The following is a 27,141-nucleotide window of genomic DNA, read 5'->3' on the forward strand; positions in this document are numbered from 1 at the left end:
ATTTCAAGTGCATAACTTCACTTTAAGAGTTTTGGCAATATGTCGAATTTTTTGCCCAGAGCCGATTGGGGGTGGGGAGGTCCAATTTCTAAAAACAATTTTTTTTTAAATACTATTTTAGTCTAACTAACGTACACAAAAAATTGCAAGTCTCTGTTTCATATTAAGAGTTTATGCCGCCTAAATGAAAAATCGCACATAGTGCACTGTATAAATAAACAAAAAACAAAAAATTAGCATCTTTTTATCCTAAATTTAAGAATATTTGGGATTAAATTAATTGATCCCGAATTTAAGATTGTTCAAGATTGAATTTTAGAAGCCTGAATTTAAGAATAATCGAGATTACATTTTTAAAGCCTTAATTTAAGAACATTCGGGATCGTATTTTTTAAACCTGAATTCAAGCATAGTTGGGATAGAATTTTAAGCCTGACTTTCAGGATATTCGGGATTTAATTCAGGCTTATAGCATGCCGAATTAACGCTTAAATTGCGTTTAATTTAAGCAGGATTAAAAAAATTAAGTTTGTCGTACTTGGTTTAAGAAAATCCGGGATAACCGCACTTCTGACACCGGGTTGGATTGATTTTAGCCTGGAATCCCGGAATTTTTTTTTCGTGTACGTTTTAGTTTACGTAAATTTGTTTTATTATACAAATTATAAAGGTAATTATCTCGTTTTCTTAACGGAACTCTTTCTTCCTTAATTGAAATCCTCCCAGTACCCTAAGTGTACCCTACTTTCTGCTAATACTAATACTAATTGATCTAAGTGGGGTTTTCAAAATTTTCGCCAAGTCGTGCAACAAATTTTGGATCATTTACAAATTATTTGTGTAACGCCAGACATAAAAACTTTGAAATATCTATTATATTTTTTACCTTTCAGTTTATAATTTAAATTAATACACTTTTTTTTCATGTTTATTTTTATTATTTTTTTTTATAAGATTAATTGGGGTACTGGAGCCTATTAGAGCCCTGAGACTTGGCACACAGAATGGGGGGGGGGGGGGGGGGGGGGAGTCCCGAGGTGTGCTAAAAATTTCATCGAGATCGGCTAATAAACAGAGAAGATATTTGAGGAAATGTGATGTATGGAGGACATATAATCACCTTATGTTGCGCACGCAGATCAAGTTTGCTTTAGAATTTTGCCACGCCCCCCAATTTTCAAATGAATTTCGCCTTGCACGCCATGGTACGCACAGTCTGGAGGGGTGGGGGTAACAGCAGGTACACATGTTATGTTACATGTTACATCAATGTTATATTTACATAGTATAATTTATGTTTGACATGTTATATGAATGTTATGTTAATTAATTTTATGTAAATATACATTTCTTCTGTTAGTTCAATTGTTCATAAAATAATGTTAATCTATAAATGTTAAATTGGCATATATTTATGTATGTTTGATGGTAAGTATGTTAAATTTTCTTTTATTTGTGGCGGAGCCCCTTTGTTTAAAATACTCATGGGCAACTGCTTTTAGTTGACGGTTAATATATGAATAAATTTGATGTTAACACAGAAACGGTATCTTTAACGGAAGTTAATCGATGCGTCGAATCGACAGACTGCCGCAGGGATTGCATTGTGAGAAGGATGAAGGAGAAGGGTGTGTGTGTGTGTAAGGAGGAATTAGATACTCGTAAATTCAACACGTGATAGCTGGCATATCGGTAGCCAGAATCAACAACTTTAATCATTGATATGCCACGTACGCGCATTCAAGCGATTGTTGACCTCAATGGCGGTGCATTAGCCAGCAAGCGTAAAAGAGTTGATGGCATCTATACCTTAAGTCCATTAAATTGCTGTCTGCAGTCGAGTCAATGAGGCAATTTCCAAACGGAGACAATGTCTGTGCGCCAAAGATTTGTCTATTTTGCTTGGTTTTCTATCGTTTAGTGTGCTGCGCTCATTTCTCGTTTTCATTAAACTCTTTGCTCGTACAGATCATGTTAAATCACCAGTTCGTCAATTACGCACTTAAACCGTTTGCCACATTGCATGTGCGATGGCACAAACCATCTCTAAATTTTAACCTAATGCGATTAGCAATGATAAAAGCATTCGGGTGAAGGAAGTCGGTAGGTGGCTGGGACCGGCATTCTCATATCTAAAATGCTTATGCAAATTTATTTATTTAAATAAATAAGATAAGTTTGTCCAGGATTTGGTTGCAATATGTTGACAACTTGTTTTACAATATACATTAGGGTGGCTTTTAAAAAAAATATTGTTTGATGCCAATGAGCGCCGGGCTGAAAAATATTCGCTTTTACGCCTAGAATACACTTGCAAAATTTGAGCCCGATCGTCACCACAGGGCATTTGTATGGAGAAATATAGTTATTTTATGGAAAACTTTTTTGTTTCTGAATATATCTTAGCTAAACTCACAGATTGTATATTTGGGACACCCTGTTACATCCTGACAAAATTTGGTCAAAATCGGACTACTATATCATATAGCTTCCATAGGAACAATCGATCGAAAAATGAGTTGAGTGACACATATTTTTGTTTCTCAAAGTATGTCAGTCAAATTCGCTAGTAAAAAGTTTTATTATGTTCTATACATTTTGACCAAATTTATTCAAAATCAAACTACTGTATCTTATAGCTTCTCTATATTAAAAATAATTAAAATTATTTTTAAAGTTTGGGTAAAAAATCTTTTAACAAATCTCATACCAAGCTCATTTTTTGACCGACTGCTCCTATGGCAGATGTATGATTTAGACGTCAGATTTTGACCAAATTTTGTCAGGTTGTAACAGGATGTCCCAAATTTACAATCTGTGAGTTTGCTTAAGATATCGTTAGAAACAAAAAAGTTTTCCATACAATAATTATATTTCTCCATACAAATGCCCTGTGGTGATCTTTGACCCGTTTTTGGGTCCAACAAATGATCTCTGATCGGGCTCAAATTTTGCAAGTGTATTCTGGAGGTAAAACCGAATATTTTTCAGCCCAGCTCTCATTGATAATGCCAACTTAAAAAAATCTCCATGCAAGCCGTGGCCAGGCTAATATACATATATACTAGGAACTATTGGGAAAAGATGCAGTCGAGCGAACTCGACTGTTAGCGGCACACTAATGGTGCACTTACACAAGTTGACGCAGCGTCAATTCAATCAGTGACAACAATTGGCAATCAAGGTCAACGCATTATTTGCGCTTACGTTAGTTGACATAGTTGACCAAAAAACAGGCTTGTCAACTACTTTTCCAGTTGTTCAACGCAAGGGCTAGCAACGGGTTGGCGATAAAGTTGACAGCTGTTTAAACTAGTTGACAACAATATTCGTTGCCGTTCACGTTGCCAATGCTGTAGAGCTGACATCAATATTGTGTATGTATCACTGCGGACAGCAGTCCGCGCTAGTTACAAAAGCAGCACGAAGGGTGCGAAAGGCGACTAGCAATATATACAGCTAATATTGATAATTTGCTCCGACTGTCCGATCAGAACGAGTTATATACCGATCGAAAGGCTTAGTCCTAACTAACAATATGGCATACTAAAACTTTTGCTAACTCACCTGGCTCATGAGATAAGGGGGTGTAAGTGGGAGGGGAAAAATTTTAATGACTGCCGCTAATGGGGCCGTTGCGACCTTTTGGTAAACGTTCTTATTAGAAATACGCGTCGATTGATACCTCGATCACTCAAATCCGACAACTAGTTCAAAAGATAATTAAATACACGAGGTAAAAGTCTAGTGACGAAAGCAATTTCTAGCCCCAAAATTTCTGATATCCAATTTTGTGACGAACAAAATTCAGTTTAATCTAAAAATTTTAAATAAAAATATAAATTAATAAAAAAAAAGCGAAAATAGGCATTGTGCACTGTGAGCAAAAAGGGTGAGCTTCTTTGTACATAAAAATTACTTTTTGCGCAGTGCCGAAAATATACATTATAATTATCTTTGAAAATCTAGAAATGTTTGTTTTACGACTTGTTCAATTTCCCGCTAGTTTAGCGGGAAAACGCTAAATCCCGCCAAAATTGAATTGTTCTATATATTATTGGAAAGGTATGTTTGAGAGCTTTTATGCGTTCCTTAAAACTTTTTTTCTTAAGTATTCAGGTAACATTTTACAGGTGATATAATGTTTTTAAGCTTACATTTTGGCGATTTTTGACAAAACGGCTCTAACAATTTCTGTTAAATTTTATTATGTTGTAAAAAGTACAATTTCGCGTTTTTTGGTATATGAAACATAAATTTTGGTCGAGGGGCTTGGAAGATATTACCTGTTAAGTGAATAAATACATTTTTCTATCGGTCGAAAATCACGTTTTAGTACGAAAAACTTTTTGGTTTTATGAGATATCTCAATCAAACTGATACAATATGCATTTAACTTGGTTTTATATATCCTGACCAAAGTTGGTTCAAATCGGACCACTATATCATATAGCTGTCATAGAACCGATCGGGTCAAAATTAGGTTTTAGTATGAAAAATCTTTTGTTTTATGAGATATTTTAACCAAATTGATTGAATATGCACTTAAGTTAGTTTCATACATCGTGACCGAAGTTGGTTTTTAGCGGACCACTATATCATATAGCTGTCATAGGACCAATTGGGTGAAAATCAAGTTTTACAGTGAAAAACTTTTTGTTTTATGAGAAATCTCAACCAAACTAATACAATATAAGTTTAACTTGGTTTTATATATCCTAACTAAAGTTGGTTCAAATCGGACCACTATATCATATAGCTTTCATAGGACCGATCGGTCCAATATTAAGTCTCAGTATGAAAAACTTTTTTGTTTTACGAGATATCGTTACCAAACTAATAGAATATGCACTTAAGTTAGACTTATAGATCCTGACCCAAGTTGGTTCAAATCCAACTACTAAGTGGCAGGCATAATTATTTTGAATTAATGTCTTGAAGATAGCTTTCGATAGTGATGGGCTTCAGTTTAAATTCACAATAATAGCTTCGCTGACATACTTTTATATATAAATATTTATATATATATTTTCACTTGGCACTTGTTTTCGGTAAGTACCGAAATTTATTGAGAGCAAAAAAGACACAAACACATTTAAGTGCAGATAAGTTTTTATTCAGAGTTTTATTAGTGAGCTTAAGAATAAATTAAGACTAACTCGTTCTTCGATCGTAATGAATAAAGAAACCTCAAAAGTTGTGTTTACAATTGATTTTCGGCTGCGGCCTACGTGACTATTGTCGCGAAGCGCATATGTTGGGGAAATTATGCGGTCGATGCAAATTATTTATTTATAAGTTGAATCGGCGGCTGCGGCTCTTAGCAAGATATTTTATGTTTACATTTGGCTTATATGATCTGCCTGTGAATCGTTCTGTTTCTTAATTGTTATGTTTTGAATTTGAGCTTCCTGAGAAGTGTTTATGTTATGAATTGAATCTGGCTTTGGTTCTGTCTGTTGAGTTTTGTTTGTATTGGTATGTGCGTCTAGCTCTATAACTAAGTTACTTCCCCTTTCCTTGTTCGAACTACGTCCTCGAATTCGCAAATATACGTATAAAAATGGCTATGGAGATGATAACAATAATTATAATGTATATTTCATTTCTTTGCTTATGTGTTTTATTGGTTCAAAATTAGTAGTATTACTTAATATTATTTCCGTTTTGTACGGATAAATTTCTTCTACTGTTATTGTATCATTATTAATTTGAATGCCGCATTGATTTACTTGAATCAACTGATTCCCTGTAACCGAATATGGTGCTGGTTGCAATCTGTAAATAATGGCGTTGGACTTAATTTGTAAGTAATTAAAATGTTGGGAAAGACATATTGAATCAAAGGTACTTGCCCTTGTTTTGCTTTACATTGTTATTTGGATTTTTTAACTATTGATATTATACATTTTATACATTCATCGGTTTTTAATGTTTTAGTTTTAAAATCGATGACATTGTCTTTGTATAAGTATGCTGATACAATATTAGTTATCAATGTGTGTTCAATAAGGTTTTCATTAATATTCTTTTTTAGCAGATTGAATATTTTTTAGAGCCGTATTTCTTTGGTCAATTACTTCATTATTTTGATCATTTTTGATTATATTTTTCCGAATATCGTTAGTGCTATCATTTAAGTTTTCTTAGTCATCAGCATCTAGAGTTCCATGCAAATACTTGAAAGTTTTTCCCATAAAATTCATTAATCCCCGTTTTTGTCTTTCTGTGTTGGTAATTAGTTTCACTTGTAAGTCTTGTTTGTGTAGCTCCCAATCTAAATCTTTTATTTTGGTTTTATTTACTTATGCAATTATATTGTTATAGGTTTCTAAGGTAGAAATCTTATTAATACGAATAAAGTGGTACGAATAGTTATACGGTAATTTATCCACTTCAAGCAAGATAAATCCATTATAAGTTTTTATTTCCGTTTTTTGTATTGTGTGACTCCCGATTGATTGTAAAAAAAACCTCTACACGAGGTAAAAGTCTAGTGACGAAAGCAATTTCTAGCCCCAAAATTTCTGATATCCAATTTTGTGACGCACAAAATTCAGTTTAATCTAAAACTTTTATATACAAATATAAATTAATAAAAAAAAAAGCGAAAATTGGCATTGTGCACTGTGAACAAAAAGGGTGAGCTTCTTTGTACATAAAAATTACTTTTTGCCGAATGCCAATTTTCGCAAGCCCCTCAACCAAAATTTATGTTTCATATACCAAAAAATGTGAAATCGCACGTATTACTACATATTAACAGAAATCGTCACAGCCGTTTCGTCAAAAATCGCCAAAATGTAAGCTTAAAGACATTATATTACCTGAGTACTTTAGAAAAAAAGTTTAAAGGTACGCATTAAAGCCCTCAAACACACCTTTCCAATGATATATTGAACATATCTGTATCTTCAATTCTAGCGGGATTTAGCGTTTTCCCGCTGAACTATCGGTTTTTTCAAAAAGTCGTAGATATCCGAAAAGGAATAAATCCCCATCATTACATCTAAGCTTTTTTAGCGCTTTGATAGAAACAGACAAGCAAACTGACTTTTCATTTCATTCCACTAAAAATTTCAAATTTATTTATCTTTTGAGCCAGTTGTCGGATTTGGGTCATCGAGGTATCAATCGACGCGATATTTTTGATATGAATTTTTAAAAAATAAAAAATTTGAGTATTGTAATAAATGCCCCTTTTACATCAAGCCATGTTCTTGATTCTGTTTCTACGGCCATTTTGAATTTAGAATATACGTCAATACAAGTCAGATAGTTTCGTCTGTTATTTATGTAATAATCTATCATATATTTTTCCCTGATTTTATTTAGTTTCGGTGTATTTTCCATGGGCAATTTGGTAAATCTATGTTCTACTTTAACAAGTTTGCAAATTTCACATTTATTTATAATATTCTGTATTGAGTTATGGTAGTCTGGGAAGTAAAACTCTGAAGCCTTAAATTCATTTACAACTTTTTCTATACCTGGATGTAATTTTTTTCTGATGTAATTTTAAAATCATTTCCTTGAAATCTGCATAGCTTTTTATATTTTTCTATAATGCTGTAGATTTGGTCAATTTTCCTTTAACTCTAGGATTTAAGAAGGTCATGAATGTTCTTTGTAGTAGCGCGAAGTCATGATCGTCTGTAATATAAATTTAGTATGTCTCTTACTTCTGTTTCATTTATTTGCGATACGTATTCTATTTGCGTTATGTTTTTATTGAAATATTTTTGTTTTTACTTTATACTCAGTTCCTTTAATCATTATAGTTTGCTTATTGTAATGATTTATTGGTTTTTTTGTTATCTGAATATACTGACTATTATCTTCTGATGCACTATGTATTGTTGCTAAGGTCGTTTCAGCCTGACTATCGTTGTCTTCACTATGCGCGTCTCCTATAAATGTTTCATTGATTTTTATTCTAGACAAAGCATTTACAACATGAGTTTCATTTCCTTGTATGTGTTTTATTTCAAATTCAAATTCGTTGAGCTTTATTTTCCACCTTTGAAGTTTCATGTTGGGTTCTTTAAGAGATTTCAACCAATCTAAAGGTTTGTGATCTGCCTGTACTGTAAATCGGCGTCAAAAATATTTGGTTTCCCATACTAATAGCTCTTTTTCAATTGCTGAATATCTGGTTTCATGTTCATTTAGAGTTCGACTGGCAAAAAATACTGGTTTATTTTCTTGTGCCAGAACTGCACCTAATGCAAAATTACATGCGTCTGTAGTGAGAGTGAATTTTTTATTAATATTGGGTCGTATTAGTATGATGTCACTGGCTATTAATATCTTTAATTTAGTAAACGAATTTTTATATTCTTCATTATTTATGTCAATAGTTTGATCTTTTTTAAGATAATTTGTCATTGGTTTTGATATTTTTGCGAAGTCTTTTATAAATTTTCGGTAGTATCCTGCCAAACCTAGAAATGATTTTATTTCTTTTCGATTCTTTGGTATCGGATAGCGTTGGATTGCTTCTACTTTTTGAGGTTTTGGCTTAATGCCGTCGGGAGTTACGATGTGTCCTAGAAATACAGTCTCTCTTTGCGTAAATGTTGATTTACTTAATTGTAGTTTAAGATTGTATTATTTTAAACGATCTAAAACTTTTCTTATTGAAATCTCATGCCCTTGAAGTGAAGTTAAAAAAATTATGATGTCATCAAGATAAACAAGACAATGTTTTTCAATGACACCATTTAAAACGTGCATCATGCAACGTTGAAATGTTGCGGGTGTAGTTTTTTAACCGAATGGTATACGAGTGTGCTCGTAATGACCATGATTTGTTGAGAAAGCTGTCTTTTTAATGGAATTTGAGTGCATTTGGATTTGGTGACACACACAGGTCAAGTGTGGTGAAATATTGGCATCTGCCAAGTTAATCTAGTGTCTCGTCGATGTTTTAAATTGGAAATCTGTCATCTACTGTAACTTCATTTAGTTTTCTATAGTCTATTACCAGACGAAATTTACCAACTTTCTTTCCTACCACTAGTAGCGAACTGTTATATGGTGAGTTCGAATGCCTGATTATTCCCTGTTTTAACATGTCATTAATTTGTTCGTTAACTTCGTTTTCATGGTTTTGTACATAAGGGTATGGTTTTCTATAAATTGGTTCTTCTATTTTTGTTTTAATTTCATGTGTAACACTATTTGTTAAGGTTAACACGTCACCGTCGCTCTATTGAATGTGTCTATAATCGCAAAGATTTTTTTTTAGTACATTTTGTTGTTCTGAATAAAGTTCGTTTAATGTCCTATTTTCCTTTGCTTCTTCCTTTACTTAACCATTCGTATGGGTGTGTGAGTTTGTATTCTTGATTAGCTTCAAGTGTTGGTTCTGGGTCTAGGCTTATGAATTAAAATTCTGTATTATCACTGCGGACGGCAGTTCGCGTTAGTGACGAAAGCAGCACGAAGGGTGCGAAAGGCGACTAACTATATATACAGCTAAGTTGGAAAATTTGCTATAATTGTCCGATCAGATCGAGTTACATACTGATCGAAAGGTCTAGTCCTAACTTACAAAATGGCATACTAAAACTTTTTCTAACCAACCTGGGTCATGAGATACGGGGGTGTAAGTGGGAGGGGAAAATTTAAATGATTGCAGCTAATGGGGCTGTTGGGGCCTTTTGGTAAAATTTTTTATTTCTTAAAAATTACTTAAAAATACGCGTCGACTGATACCTCAATCACCCAAATCCGATAATTGGTTCAAAAGATAAATAAATTTGAAAATTTTAGTGGACTTCTCAAAATGAAATGAAAAGTCAGTTTGTTTGTCTGTTTGTCTGTTTGCATCAAAGCGCTAAAGAAGCTTAAATGTAATGATGGGGATTTATTCCTTTTCGAAAATCTAGAAATGTTTGTTCTACGACTTTTAGAAAAAACCGCTTGCTTAGCGGGAAAACGCTAAGTCCCGGTAAAATTGAAATTCAGTTTAATCTAAAAATTTTAAATAAAAATATAAATTAATAAAAAAAAGCGAAACTTGGCATTCGGCTTTTGACAGAAAATTTTGTTTTGCCTTGCGAAATAGCCAGGGTTGCCAGGTTAAACTTGGTTAAATTAATTAAATTAGTTGTGACTTTCGCTTTTAAAATTTATGTCTTCTTTTCTCTTTATTATTAAGGAAACCCATTTTTCTTAAATGTTAAGTAAATTCAACATATAAATTTACTATCTGACTGCATTAATGATAGTTGTAATACGATGTATAAAAAAGCAATTGCAAAACTTTTTGATATCCCACAAAAAAAAAACCTCTACACGAGGTAAAAGTCTAGTGACGAAAGCATATTTCAGCCTCAAAATTTCTGATATCCAATTTTGTGACGAATAATATTCAATTTAATTAATAAATTTAAATCAAAAATATGTTAATTAAAAAAATAATTCCATTCGGCACTGCGTAAAAACTTTTGTTTTTTTTAGCTAATAAGTAGCTCAACCTTTTTGGGCATGGTGCAGAATGTAATTTTTTTTTTAAATTTATATATTTTTGTTTTAAATTTAATTATTAAAATAAATATTATTCGTCACAAATTTGAATAACAGATATATTGGGGCATGGAATGACTTTCGTCACTAGACTTTTACGTGGTATTGAGGTTTTTTTGTTCTTAACTAAACTTATAGAATATGCATCTGGGCTGGTATTATACATCCTGACCAAATTTTGTTCAAATTATATATAGCTGCAATAGAGACGCTAAATCGAAAATTAAGTCTTAGTATGAAAAAGTTTTTTGTTCTTTAAGATATCTTAACCAAACTGATAGAATATGCATTTAACCTGGTTTAATTCGGTTCCATATATCATATAGCTGCCATAGAAAAAATTGTTCGAAAACCAACCTCAGTACACAGTACCTGGGCACAGGGTTTCCTACTGTCAAGCGACTATAACCGTCCACTTGTTTGGAATTCAGGAAAAATTATGATCTAGCGGGTGACGGGAATTCTAACTTTTTTGAAAGTAGAACTAGTTTTGTTGGCTATTTGAATGTTTCTGACAACATATCGAAGGATCAAAACTTGGCATCACTTTTAATCGATAATTATAATTACAATTATAATTGTTGCAATAATATCAGTAAATGTCTCTTTACCATCTTTACAATACTTTTCCATCACTGGCAATGGGTTTCACAATTTTCGATTTGCGAGCGCACTAACCTAAGATGCCTAAGATACAATATAAACAAACTTCGCGAGAGGACTGGATGCGTGATTCCTCATTTACGAATTAGCCATCTCTTGGTCCAGGGGATAAGAGAAAATGTTATTGCAGGTAGTGCAAGTCAACAACAACAGCAAACTTAGTGATTAAAACGTTAAGTATTTACAATTGCAAAAAAAAAACTCTTCTCGAGGTAAAAGTCTAGGGACGAAAAGCAAGATGCCCCAAATTTTCTGATATCCAATTTTGTAATGAACAATAAAAAATTTATTATGAAAATTATATAAATATTACAATCATATTTAAAAATAAAAATAGTTCGCCAATTTTAAAATTTGTTTGATTCAAATGTTTCTTTTTGTTATTTCATTAATATTAAAAATTAGCTGTAGATATTCAAATGTTGAATGTCACATTTTTCTAAAATCGACAAAATGTGAGCCAAAAAACATTTTTTCACCTGTACAATTTTACCTGAGCGCTTTATAAAATAAGTTTAAAAGCACGCCTAAAAGCCCCCAAGCTTACCTTTATAAAGATACTGAGAGGATTTCAAATTAATCGGGACTTAGCGTTTTCCCGCTAAACTAGCGGTTTTTTCCAAAAGTCGTAGAACAAACATTTCTAAATTTCGAAGAGGAATAAATCCTTATCATACAATCAAAGATTTGTATAGCTCTTTGATACGAACAAACAAACAAGATGACTTTTCATTTCATTTTGAGAAGTCCACTAAAAATTTCAGATTTAATTATTTTTTGAACCAGTCATCGGATTTAGGTGATCGAGGTATCAATCGATCCGCATAATTAGAATTTAAAAAAAACTTTAAAAATTTTACCAAAAGGCCCCAACGGCCCAATGAGCTGCAATCATTTAAATTTCCCAATCAATCCTCCCACTTACACTTCCCTACCCCATGAACCAGGTGAGTTAGTAAAAGTTTTAGTGTTCCATTTTGTTAGTTTGGACTAAACCTTTCGACTGGTGGGACAGAAAGAGGTCGGGACTATATTTAAATCATTTTTTCGATGAAAGCGATTGTAAAAGTAATAAATAAAGTAATAAATTTCGATAGAAAAATCTTCAAAGATTACAAATCCAAAAGATTTTTTAAATCAGGTAAAAATTGTGGGCGGGACAGCCCCTCAAAGTTGACCCTTATTTCCTTATCCCAGCGATGTTTTCAACTTTGATGGAAGATTAAAACTAGTCGGCCGGTGCTACAGTCGAGCTAACTTGACTGTCGGAGACTCCGTACCTACTATGGCAAAAACTAATAATGGAAAAAATTAAAAAATATTTAGTAAACTTAAATGCATATTCTATCATATTGGTTACAATGTCTCATAAAACATAAAATATTTTCATACATAAACTTGACTTTCGCCCGACCGGTCCTATGACAGCTATATGATATAGTGGTCCGATTTGAACCAACTTTAAACAGAATATATAAAACCAAGTTTTATGTATATTCTATCAGCTTGGTTACGATATCTCAAAAAACAAAAAAGTTGTTTATACTAAGACTGGATTTTCACTCGATCGGTCCTATGACAGATATATGATATAGTGGTCTGATTTGAACCTATTTTGGACAGGATAAATAAAACCAAGTCATATGCTTATTGTGTATAAGGTATCTCATCAAACAAAAAAGTTTTTCATACTTAAACTTGATTTTCGACCGATTGTTCCTATGGGCGCTATATGATGTAGTGGTCCGATTAAAAAAAGAAACAAACGTAACCTGCCTGCAAGGTAGAAGAACCAACATACCATACGTCACTAGCTTTAAAATTGTTCTTATAACTTGGATATGAAATTTTTTTTTCGATTTGAGGGCGATAAATGGGGCGTGGCCGAATTTTGAAACAAACTTGATCTGCTTGCAATATAGAGGAACCTACATACCAAGTTTGGTGTCTCTATCTCTTATAGTCTCTGAGATCTAGGCGCTCATACAGACGGACAGACGGGCATTGCTATATCGACTCGGCTGTTGATGCTGATCAAGAATATATATACTTTATAGGGTCTGCCACGCCTCCTTCTGCCTGTTACGCACATGTTCGTTAAAACAAACCTAATAGACCCCTGTACTTTTTTTAAGTACGGGGTCTAAAAATTCGCGTACTATTTTTATGGGGAAAATTCGCTTATCAAAAGAGCCATGAAAGATCCGACCAAAATAAAAAGAATAGATGTAAAATAAAAGTTTGCCATATTTATGAACGCCTAGTGGCGATAGCTAACCCGTGATGTCCTTCGGGAGCCTGTATCCCCACCCTGCCATGATCGTTAAAGTGCAGAACATATGTGGGACGATCCCTTAAGCACACTATATTTCGTTCATATTAACTCACGTCCGCTTTTCATAATCCCAGGAAATAATAAAAATTTAGTTAGGCTTAATTACAATGTTTTATACAAACAATTAAATTGTTTCGTTTAAGGAGCTGACAATTTACAGCATATAAATTAAGTTGAGAAACCTAACTGTAATATTTTTATTTTACTTTAGCAAAACAAATAAAACAAATTTGGTTGAATTTATATCGCTATTTTTCTAGCATATTATTCTCGTAACCGATAGCTGCCACCTTGCATTCGGCCTTCCTGATCTTCATCATCCGTCCCGGAAGACAGTAGCTCCTCCAACGACTGCGGTATCGCACCATTTGAATAGTAACGTTTTTTTCCAGCTTGCAATCATTATCGCTGTCGACGGTGACAAGGTTCCCACTGCGATAATGCGTTTGCGCCTGCGTTGGCAGCGCCACTACGACCGGTATGATAAAAGCTCTGCCGACGTATATATGGTGCCGACGTCCCCATAACCATTAATTTGCATTTCCGGCCGACGTCTTCAACTGCACATCATTGCAGAAAATAAAATTATATATTGAAAAAAAAAATAAATAAAACATATAAAAAGGTGCAAAGAAAAATTTAATTTTTCTCTAATTAAAATATTTACATCTCGTAAATACGAATCAAAATTCGTGTTGCTTGGTGCGGATTGAGATCTTTTATTGCCTTTGGAGGCATAACCTCCTTGATCCCGCAGCCTAATCTGGAGACATCCACTCTGATAGGCTTGTCAGACGTTGGGCCACTGTTCCAGTGGGTTTCTTTAAACATAAAGGTATGGCATATTGGAAAAAAAATTCCGTTTGGGAAAGCTTTTGGTTAACCACATGTAATTTTTTTCTCCTACAGAATAGTAGTTGGGTATTAATCCACTACTGCCGTCTCCCATACCAATATTGTGGTCCTCATTACGTTATACTGTAACCGAGCCTATTAATGGAGACGGCACTGTAACTTATCGGGAGGCCTCGAGTTGTACCCGCAGCACGTTATTCTCACATTTGGGTTGAAACAGTTATGAGGAGTCGTTTGTCTAACTCCCCAACCTCAAGGCATCGTCGAACATCATCAACACAACAGAGTTATCTAGAACCGGCCCGGGGAGCGCTGGAAAGTATCAGCTTCCTGAATAATTTAGCCTAGTGTATAATTTAAAAACAACAACAGACATAAATTATTAATAAACCAAAAAAAAAAAAAAAGTGGTAAAGCAAAACTATAATTAAAAACGAGGATACTCGACTGTCGGAGACCCCGTACTTACAATGCAAAAACTAATAATGGAAACAATTAAAAAATATTTAGTTAACTTAAATGCATATTCTATCATACTGGTTACAATGTCTCATCAAACATAAAAGATTTTCATACTAAGACTTGATTTTCTCCCGATCGGTCCTATGACAGCTATATGATATAGTGGTCCGATTTGAACCAACTTTGAACAGAATATATATAACCAATTGTTATGCATATTTAATTACTTTGGTTACGATATCTTATTAAACAAAAAAGTTTTTTATACTAAGACTTGATTTTCGCCCGATCGGTCCTATGACAGCTATATGATATAGTGCTCCGATTTGATCAAACTTTGGAAAGGATATATAAAACCAGGTTTTTTTTATATTCTATCAGTTTGGTTACGATATCTCTTAAACCAAAAAATTTTTTCATACTAAGACTTAATTTTCGCCCGATCAGTCCTATGACATAGTGGATATATGATATAGTGGACCGATTTAAATCAACTTCGGTAAGGATGTGTAAGACTAACTTAAATGAATATTCTATAAGTTTGGTTACGATATCTCATAAAAATAAAAAGTTTTTCATTTTAAGACTTGATTTTCGCCCGATCGGTCCTATGACAGATATATGATATAGTGGTCCGATTTGAACCAACTTTAAACAGAATATATAAAACCAAGTTTTATGTATATTCTATCAGTTTGATTACGATATCTCATTAAACAAAAAAGTTGTTCATACTAAGACTTGATTTTCACTCGATCGGTCCTATGACAGCTTTATGATATAGTGGTCCGATTTGAATCAACTTTGGACAGGATATATAAAAACAAGTCATATGCTTATTGTATAAGTTTGGTTACAATATCTCATTAAACAAAAAAGTTTTTCATACTAAAACTGGATTTTCGACCGATTGTTCCTATGGGCGCTATATGATATATAGTGGTCCGATTCAAAAAAGAAACAAACTTGACCTGCCTGCAAGAGAGAGGAATCTACATACCAAATTTGGTGTCACTAGCTTTTAAATTGTTCTTATAATTTGGATATGAATTTTTTTTTTCGATTTGTGGCCGATAAAGGGGGCGGGCCGAATTTTGAAACAAACTTGATCTGCTTGCAATATAGAGGAACCTACATACCAAGTTTGGGGTCTCTAGCTCTTATAGTCTTCGAGATCTAGGTGTTCATACAGACAGACAGACAGACAGACGGACAGACGGACATTGCTATATCGACTCGGCTGTTGATGCTGATCAAGAATATATATACTTTATAGGGTCTGCCACGCCTCCTTCTGCCTGTTACGCACATGTTCGTTAAAACAAACCTAATAGACCCCTGTACTTTTTTTAAGTACGGGGTCTAAAAAAAGGGCAAGTAAAATTAAATACTAAGGAAAGGAAACAATTTTCAATTGTTTCGTTGCTGAGTGCTACAGTGCTACAACTACAGCTACAATAAGAAACATAAAGCAATTAAATATTAATGTAAAAATCTCAAGAAATAATACAAAAGAAAACAAAAAATAAAAAATAAAATCAAAAGCAATAACGTGAATTTTTTCTAATAGTTCATACCTTCAGGGGTTGACTGTAGATAAAAAAAAAATTAAGAATAAATAAAAATAAAGATAAAATTAAATAAATTAACATATAAAATAAAGTTGCAGCTAGGGACAAACAAAGAGATTAAAATTTTCAATACTGTGCCACATAACAAATTAAAAAATCAAAATTAAATTATTTTTACAAACCAACAACAACAAAACAGCAGCGATCATCACTCTGGAGCGCCTTTCATTGTAACGGACACCTGTAAGTTCTTGCTTTTGTTTTGATTTTGCTTTTGGCATAGATTAAAGCGAAGACGAAGTCGGATCTGGGAGTCGATAATACCTCCGTTATCCGATCGGCTACCGTTTCGATCTGGTTGTTCGATTAGATCTTATCTCGTTGGAGGAATCAAAACAAAGACACCAATTGTCGCGATAATGCTTCATTATTGCTAGTGAAATCGCTAGACTTGTGTTAGACCTTACCGTCTAGCAGACTATTGTTGTTTTGTTTTGATTCTTCCACCATTCTCTAATGTTAGTGCACCGATATTAAAACTAACTTGGTGACGTAAACAAAAGACTTCAAGCTGCAAATTGCGCATTTAATTAAAATAGGTATATGCACTGAAGTCAATTTTTTTAAGAAAGAAAAAACAAAAAGAAACCAAATTAATAATTATTAATACTCGAACAAAAAACAAAAGAAAAAAAAAGAAAAGAATAAGAAAAATTTATAATTACGATCAACTGAAGAATTTAATATAGTTATGATTCAATTTGTTTTATTATACTTTATACTTAAACATCTACATATACATACATGAAGCACCAAATTTTGGAGAAATAAAATTGTCATAATGTTAATGAGGTTAATTAAGATGACTTGCAAATTTTTTTAATTTTCCTGATGACATGGTAGGATAACGAGGCAGATGGAACATTATTTTGGGATCTTCAGAGACATTTATCTTAGAGATCACGGATGGGAGGGTATTGAATGCGATGCATTTAAATAAGTGCAATGAAACATCACATCATCATCACATTTTTCTTTAGCTCTGGCCCTTTCACAATTGTTGTTTGTTTTTGGAGTCTATCTCCTCTGTTTCGATTCTGTCGGGATCCTAAAAATTAAATTGTGTACGCTGGTCGATACATAGCAACGAACGAGCAACGAATGGAATGGAACATCGCCCTTGTCAATGTAATGAAAGTGCTTGCCCAATGCAAGGACTGCAATTAATAATAAACTTTGTTACCTTCACTTCGAGACGCGGTATGTAATACTGCTGTTGAGTAATGTGCATCGCCTTTCGAGTTTCGAAGTGACCAGATTAGGCTTTTTAGATTACTTCTCGTTCCATCTGCTTTGGGACTACTAGCATCTTGTATCCCACAACTTCTTTGTGCAGCAATCCACCTGTCAGCTTGTAATTGTCGTATGCGCCATCTTGCTAAATTGTAACTATTGCTTAAATATGGTCATCGCTCTGCTGCGCTTTCTTCAATCGTGTTGACATCTCGGTTGTAATCATGAAGACGTTTTGAAGATATCGGCTTAGGTAGTCAACATGCCTCATCCTTTCGCCAGCTCGATGTTCCATACTGTAGTCAAAGTCCTGCAAATATAAGACCCACTGCGCAACTTCTCGTGGAATATCCAGTTTGTCCTTTGTCTGCTTAAACGCAATGCAGTCTGTCACCAAAATGAACTTGATTCCAAGCAAGTAATGCCTGAACTTCTTTAATGCCAAATATGAAGCTTTGACTTCAAGGACATAACTGTGTTGCTTCGACTCTGCCTTCGATGTCTTCTTGCTCCAGACGGATGCTGCTTTTCATCAAACGTCTGCAAGAGCCCTGCTCCGTACCCATCTGGGTAGCTGGGTAGGAACTCCTCTTATGTAGATGTGAAGCACAGGTTCTGTTATCAACAAGCTCTTCATCTGATTAACCGCCTGTAACTCAGCTGGACCCATGTTGAACTCGACATCCTTCTTCAACAGGTTGGTAAGTTGGCGTGCAACCTGCGCATATTGTGGCACGAATTTTCGAAAAAATCCAGTCAGACCGAGGAGCGCTTGAACAGCTTTTACATTTAAAGGTGTTTTAAAGCGGCTGACTGCTGAACTTTTCTTCACTCCTGGCCAAATTTTCCCATTTTCGATGACATGACCCAAGAAATGTATACGCTGCTGCAAAAAGCTGCATTTCTTCCACTTAATTTTCAGATCACATACGGTTGGCATCTCCAAAACTTCTTTCGTTTTCAGCATACATTTATCGGCGTCGTCGGCGTATATTATAATGTCAACCATATATAATTGCATAATATCTCTGTTTATAAGCGGCTGGAATATATGATTTACAAAGCGAATAAATGCGGCCGGAAAGTTGGTAAATCCAAATGGCGCCTTGTTAAGTTGAAACAGTCCCTCATGAGTAACAAATGCTGTATAAGCTTTGCTATCTTCTTCCACAGGCACATGGAAAAAGCAATTCTTGAGATCCATGATAATAAAGAACTTTGCTGCTTTGAGTTTTCGAGAACATCTTTCAACATTGGCACCGGAAAACGATCCTTAAGCACCATGCTGTTAAGTTTTCGAAAATCGACGAAAACTCTTAAGGTTTGATCTTTTTTCTTAACAACGACGATACTACTTGCAATATGCAAAGAGGACTTTCGTACAATACCCTGCTCGATCCATTGGTCAATTTTCTTCTTCACTGCTTTTGCCTCATCTGCTGACCACGTCTGGCATAATCTTCAACGTTATTGGACATTCCAGATGTTCTGCTGACGACTTATAGCTGCTTTCAATACGTTGTGCAATGCTTTTCTGATAGTGCGGTGGTGCTGCAATAGAGCTCGGAGCCACGATAACGTTACACACCAAGTTGTTGCTGCTGAGAGAATTGATAACATCGCTTTGTTTATAAGTTGATTTCCTTTAAAATTTGTATGTAAACTCTAATACCCTGTACAAATAAATTTTGTAATGAAGAAATTTCAAGCACAAATAAATATTTAAAATTATTAAAACAACACATCTCAATTTTTGTATTATCTACATTTATAAATATATTAGTTTTACGGTAATTTTCTTTATAAAATATTAAAGACAATAATTTTTTATAGCTAAAGGGTATTTCATAGCACGCATGTTTTGTGTTTCGCTTGCTGTGCCAGCAACGATCTCGGCCAGCCAACTGAATCGAAACCAAAAATAATTTCCCTCAGACGACACGTCCACCGAAAAATTTCCCAGTGGACGCCATACTTTTGTCATGCTTTTAGCTGATAAACTATCAGTTGTATGGGATGACTTCTCTATAGGTTATTTGCTTAGTGCTATTATTCAACATTGCTTAAAATTCGGGAATTAATAACAATGTTTGTAATTTAAATTTTACTAATCTTCAAATATAACAATGCGTAAACAATGTAGACAATTCGTAAGCAATGTTAACAACCCGTAAACAATGTAAGCAATACAAACAATGCATAAACAATGTCTACAATAGTTTCCTTCATAAGTTTGGCTACGCTGCTGGTTGATTTTTGCTGTTGTTATCTTTTTTAGACCCCGTACTTAAAAAAAGTACAGGGGTCTATTAGGTTTGTTTTAACGAATATGTGCTTAACAGGCAGAAGGAAACGTGGCAGACCCTATAAAGTAAATATATTCTTGATCAGCATCAATAGCCAAGTCGATATAGCCATGTCCGTCTGTCTGTCTGTCCGTCCGTCTGTATGAACACCTAGATCTCAGAGACTATAACAGCTAGACACCAAACTTGGTATGTAGGTTCCTCTATATTGCAAGCGGATCAAGTTTGTTTCAAAATCGGCCACGCCCCTTTATCGCCCACAAATCGAAAAAAAAATTTCATATCCAAATTATAAGAACAATTTAAAAGTTAGTGACACCAAATTTGGTATGTAGATTTCTTAATATTGCAGGCAGATTCAGTTTGTTTCTTTTTTTAATCGGACCACTATATCATATAACGCTCATAGAAACAATCGGTCGAAAATCAAGTTTTAGTATGAAAAACTTTTTTGTTTAATGAGATACCGTAACCAAACTTATAAAATGCACATAAAACTTGGCTTTATATAGCCTGTCCAAAGTTGGTTCAAATAGGATCACTATATCATATAGCTGTCATAGGAACGATCGGACGAAAATCAAGTCTTAGTAAGAAAAATTTTTTTCCATTATTAGTTTTTGATATAGTAAGTACGAGGTCTCCGACAGTCGAGTATGCTCGACTGTAGCATCGGCCGACTAGTTTTTAATTGGCCTGAAACCCTTGCTAAAAAAAATTAAAAACAAAAAGCTTAATGCAATGTGTCACCCAATTGCAACTATCTAAAATATTTATATCTTATTAATTTACACGTTAGATATAACTTATATTTATATAAAATTATATATTTCTTAATAATTTTGTTATTCTTAGTTAATATTTCTGACGCCTTTAATAATGTCGATTGATCATGTACTTAAAATTCTTATAGAGCTCGACAATGTGTTTCAAATGCAATATAATCAAAGGTAACAAAGAAAGCAAAACAGCCCGAAAATCTCATAAAACTCCATACATCTCCGTCTGAACAAGCGAGCAGAAAAATCAAATGAACGAGCTAAATTACTCATAATCACGGACTTACCTCTCTCGATCACTTCTGTCATTCGTCAAATCGAACTAATTTCAAACCATTTAATACAACTCTATTATGGTGCACCATAATATTATAATAATGAACAATAAAGATGGATAATTACCCAATTTTAATTGAATATAATTCATTTATATTCAACAATTTTATATAACTTTTTCCCTTGAATGCGCCAGCTCACTCTTCTCACATTGTCGGCATTGTCTTCATTGTTGACCTTGTTTACACGTTTACAATTTATAGTTGACACTCAATTGTTTACACGTAGACAATCGTGTAATTTACATGGTGTAGTCTACGCGGCCCATCACTGATTACGTCGTGAATGGCAGTCCCACCGGTCGCCATCTACCAAACAACGCTTTAAGGATGCTTCACGCAGACTCTGCAAAGCTCTAAAGCAAGAAGAAGCAGATGCAAAACGACGCTACATAGAGCAATTATCACCAACCAGTACCAAGCATCCTTTGTGGAGGGATTACCCTACGCTAAGTATGCCGATCGAAACGGTAACGACTATAAGAATGTCTTCAGGCTGCTGGGCCCGTAGCGACAAAAACAGAGCTAACACATTTGCTGCTCACCTATGTTATGATTTCCAAACAAATCCCGCAACAAATTCATTTGTACTATCATCCTGTGCACCTAATAGTCCTGGCGAACCTCAACCACCTGAATTTTGTCCAAATGAAATTGTAAAAGTCATAAAAGAACAGATGATACCAAAGAAAGCTCCAGGCTGCGGTCTAATAACTCAAAAAATATCATTGAACTGTCAAACTGTGCTATTTCCCTCATCTGTAAACACTCGGCTACTTCCCAAAGCAATGGAAGAAATCGGTCATTATAATGATTTACAAACCTGAAAAAGATCATACCATACCATCATCGTATAGACCATTTAGCCTTTTACCGTGCTTGTCTAAGCTTTTTGAAAATTGCCTCTTGACGCTCATAATTCCTCATCTAAGAACACACAACACAATCCCAACACATAAATTTGAAAGAAGTAACGTACCTTGGCGTTCATCTTGATAGGCGGCTCACCTGGCGTCGTCACCTTGAAGCCAAAAAAACGCAGAGCCCCGATCTCCTCTCATCTTGGACTACAAGGACCAACTTTACAATTCCACCATAAAACCAGTGTGGACCTACGGCTCGCAGCTATGGGGAAATGCGTGCAGTAGCAATATTGATATCTTCCAGCGAGCACAATCGAAAATCTTAAGGACTGTGGCACCATGGTATGTTCGAAACGAGAACATTCATAGAGATTTGAACGTTATATACGTCCAAGATGAGATAGCACGACAAAAGGTGAGCTACAACATTAAGCTATCTTTGCACCCAAATACTCTTGCTCAACGGCTAACTCGGGTTTGCAGTCGAACCAGCCTTCAACGAAACGTTTTTCCAGCCCAGCAATAAACCCTTAGGGCACCGCAGTTCATATTAAGTTAACATGACTCTTAGCTAAGCTTTAAATATAACATTTGATAAACTTATTGTAAGTCTCCCTTGGAGAATATTCGATAAATAAAGGCAATGAACATTAAAAAAAATAACTTTATTTAAATTAGTTCAAATTATATTCAAGCAATAATAAAAAAAATATATATTTATTATTTTAAATTAAATTTAATTCAAACATAAAAATATTCATCATTTGAGCTTTAGCTTTAATTAATTTAACTCAAAAGCAATGTTTATTATTAAAGTTAATGTTAATACATGACAGGCTATTATTGTATGCCACGACTGTACGATGCTCAGATGTTTCTTAACAATTTTGGCTAGATAGAAGAAACAGCGAAGACAATAACAACATAAGTGAGCTTCGTTGGTATATCAATTACTTTTTCCGTTAGATATCACTTAGGTTCTTGTAAGCTCAGTCAACGTTAAGCAAAAGGTAATGCAAAACAAAACAACAGTAACTACCAAAAGTTGCTGTACACATTGAAAATTGTTCATCGTTGCTCGAGAACCTGCTGAGTGATACCGTGGATACAAAAATATAACAATTGCCAAAAATATGAATAGTTAAAATTTTCCAGCTTACCGATTTACAGATCCAGCGGCGAAAGAACTTTCGGCGATGTTCGATTGTAGTAGGGGAGAATATGATATGTATGAATTATTATTGTTGACACTGTCGCTGCATTATTATTTTTGTTGATACACATAATATTTAATATCATATTTATTTTTTCACTGGCACAACTCACAGGATTTAATATTATATGAATTTATTTATTTACTGTTCATATACCATCACTGCGGACGGCAGTTCGCGTTAGTGACGAAAGCATTCCGAAGGGTGCGAAAGGCGACTAACAATATATACAGCTAAGTTGGAAAATTTTGCTAACTCACCTGGTTCATGAGAAAAGGGGGTGTAAGTGGGAGGGGAAAAATTTCAATGACTGCAGCTAATGGGGCTGTTGGGGCCTTTTGATAAAATTTTTCAAAAATTCTACTTAAAAATACGCGTCGATTGATACCTCAATCACCCAAATCCGATAACTGGTTCAAAAGATAAATAAATTTGAAAATTTTAGTGGACTTCTTAAAATAAAATGAAAAGTCAGTTTCTTTGTTTGTCGGTTTGTCTGTTTGTATCAAAGCGATAAAGAAGCTTAAAAGTAATGATGGGGACTTATTCCTTTTCGTAAATCTAGAAATGTTTGTCCTACGACTTTTTGAAAAAACCGCTAGTTAAGCGGGAAAACGCTAAGTCCCGGTTAAATTTAAGCCTCAACAGTTTCCAAACCATAGCTACAGATATGTTCAATATATCATTGGAAAGGTGTGTTTGAGGGCTTTTAGGCATACCATTAAACTTTTTTTCTAAAGTAGTCAGGTAACATTTTACAGGTGAAATAAAGTTTTTTTGCTTAAATTTTGGCGATTTTTGACAAAACGGCTCTAACGATTTCTTTCTTATATAATTTTGGCTTTTTTTTTATTAATTTATATTTTATTTAAAATTTTTAGAATAAACTGAATTTTGTTCGTCACAAAATTGAATATCAGAAATTTCGTGTAGAGGTTTTTTTTGTGGTATATTATACTGCTATATACCACACATTTTATAATATTTCATAATTTTGACCTGCAATTTTTCGCTGCTCTCAAAATTCATGCATATTCTATCAGATTGGTTAGGATGTCTTAAAAAACAAAAAAAACTTGTTCATGCTAAAACTTAGTTTTCTACCGATCGGTTACATGACAGCAGCATGATATAGTCGCCCGATTTAAACAAACTTCGGTCAGGATGGACAAAACTAAATTAAATGCGTATTCTATCAGTTTGATTAACCCTCTTATTTTACCCGTTAGACTTATTTTCGATTAAGACCTTATTTTCGATTGAGCGGCTCTATTGCAGCTATATGATATAGTGAACAGATTTTAGCCAAACTTGTTCAGAACGTATAATATCAGCCCAGATGCATATTCTATCAGTTTAGATCTGATATCTCAGCAAATAAAAAACTTTTCCATACCTTAACTTTATTTTCAATGTAACGTCTGTAGACGGTCTTGTCGGTTTGAGCGGAAAAAAATATGGCCGTTCGCTTGCATCACAAGGGAATATCGCACGCGGCTTTTGGCGATAACTTTTGCTATTTATTGCTTCTAAAGTTTTTGTTGAGTTAGTAATCACTAATATATTGATAATAATATGCAATTTACTTAAATTTAAATAATTATTATAAAATATATCAATTTATAAGCAGTTTTAAATGAACAATTGCTTGAGTTGACCGTTACTATGTAATATGTGGAAAATCCCTATTTACAGGTATTCTTTTAAGTTAGATGTCTTAAAATATATTTATTTTTGTAATGGTTGTCTCAAAAAAAATTTTGGGACACTGATTTGTATAACTTGAGCATTCACTACTATCAAAGTACTAAATATATGCATATTTATCCTTTGATCCACCCAAATTGAAAAATGATTTGCATTATCATATCTTTATCTGATATCAGATGAACAGCTCGTTTCCAGTGATTGCTAAGTCGGTCAAGTCATTGCATGCCATTTCCTTGAAGGAAACAAGTCCTGCTGCTATTTTTGTAAGGAACTCTGCATGCTTTAGCTGCTTTCCGATCACATACTCTGATTTGGAAACTTTCTATACAAGAACCCACTTGTATAATATGTTTGCATTAGTGGTATTCATGTTCACGAAATAATAGAAAAGCCACTCATCATATAGTAGAATAGCTTTCTATATGTTTCATATCTTCGTCCTTGGATTGCCCATAAGGCCGTCCATCAAAGGGACTCCTTCAAATGTGATTATTGTATTCCTCATTTATTTGCAGGCAGCTGATTTCTATGTATAGCTTCAGCAAAGGATAGTTCTTCTATATCGATGGGTATAGGACCCACACTTCAGGTGAAACTGTTGCTTGAGTGTCTTGGGAAGCATTGAATGAAAGGCTTGAATCTTGAAGAAATGCATCGGAATCATCATTTTCAAAAATTTTCCAATTTTCTAATGGTTTTGGAATAGTATGGGTTTCTAGATCAATATTGTCGACGACATAATCGGAGTCCCATCACTTTTATCACTGCTAAACTTATCATCGCTTCTACCGAAACTATCAACTCAAGCAAATGTTAATTTAAAACTACTTACAAATTAATATATTTTATAAATAATAGACACTTAAATTGAAGTGAATTGCATATTTATAGTTATATTAGTGATTACCAACTCAAAAAGAACTTTAGAATCATGAAATGACAAAACTTATCGTTAAAAGTCGCGTACGATATTTCCTTGATAATCACATATTTTTTTCCGCTCAAGCCGACAAGACCGTCTACAGATGGTCTTCAGTTTTTCGCTTTTTAAGAATACTTCAAGATGCATTTTTGGATACATAAGAGAAAAATATTATCTACTACCAGTCTAATTCACAAATCGATAGACTTAGTCAATATATTTTTTTTGGCGATTAAAATTGCAGTTTATTTGGTCATCATTAAATTTGGTATTTTCCACAACTTCATTGTTTAACAAAACTCTGTAAAATAACGGTTCATCGGAAAGTAATCATATATATTTCTGAACGTCAAAAAAATCAATTCTTAATATATAATAAATATATTCGAAAAGAAATATTTATTAGCTTTCCATTTTTATTTTAAAAACGGTCTTACCCGTTAGAGGGTTAAATTAACTTAAACAAGCGCCACTACAATTAAATTCAAAATATCTAATAAAATAATATAAATTGTATGTAATTGTAAAAATATCTAATAAATTGTATGTAATTGAAAAATAGCTGCTTCAGTTGCACATTAATAACAAAGAGAACTTTCGATAAAAATTTCTGACGGAAGCAGAAAAGTAGCAGTCTTTTTTTATGATACATGCTTAGGTAACATGATACACAAAATTTGGTACCATGACACTGTATCAGTCCCGTTCAACAGAAGTATGGTACGTATCACAAAAATTATCAGGGAGCAAACATGCCTGGTGAACGCGACCATAATTTCCACTTTTTAAATTTTGGTCGCGCTTGGGCTAAGATTAAAAAAAGGTCTCAATAAATGCATAAATTTACCTGATATGCCATCATAAGTCCACCACTCCTCCCAGCTAACTGCGTGCAAAACTGCAAAGAAAAAGTAAACAATCAAAATTAAAGTGAATGTCATTTCATATCGAATTTAAGGTAGCCCTATATCCAAGGGCTTACGCAGGTATGGGCAGGGTGGGACAGCTGTCCCCCCTAGATCCTTCAAAATAAAGAAATTATAAAGAAACTTTTTATGTATTGTATTCCAAAAGGGAAAAATTAAAATAATGTACTTAAAAAGAATTATCAAAATCATTGCAATAATACAATAAGTTAAAAAAAATATTAAGGAACGAATTTTAAAACATAGTGGATGCAAAAAATGAAAAGAGTTTGCTAATGCTTAAGAAGACCCAAATTTTCCTGGAGCCCAAGTTGTCACCACGATTTTTATACCCTGAGCCCATTGAAAATGGGCAAAAAAGGGTATAATGTGTT

At 33.9% G+C, this 27,141-nt stretch overlaps 1 protein-coding gene across 1 annotated transcript in view; it reads right to left on the minus strand.

Annotated features, from left to right (window-relative positions):
- LOC117794010 (carbonic anhydrase-related protein 10) overlaps positions 1-26,782 on the minus strand; it is a 132,787-nt gene extending 106,005 nt beyond the window's left edge. Inside the window, exon 1 of the mRNA XM_034634473.1 lies at positions 26,689-26,782. Within this exon, the coding sequence (XP_034490364.1) occupies positions 26,689-26,782 (94 nt within the window). The remainder of the gene's footprint in view (positions 1-26,688) is intronic.
- Between the last annotated feature and the right edge of the window lie 359 nt (positions 26,783-27,141).

The sequence above is a fragment of the Drosophila innubila genome, chromosome X (genome assembly GCF_004354385.1).
Source record: "Drosophila innubila isolate TH190305 chromosome X, UK_Dinn_1.0, whole genome shotgun sequence".
NCBI classification, from domain to species: Eukaryota; Metazoa; Arthropoda; class Insecta; order Diptera; family Drosophilidae; genus Drosophila; species Drosophila innubila.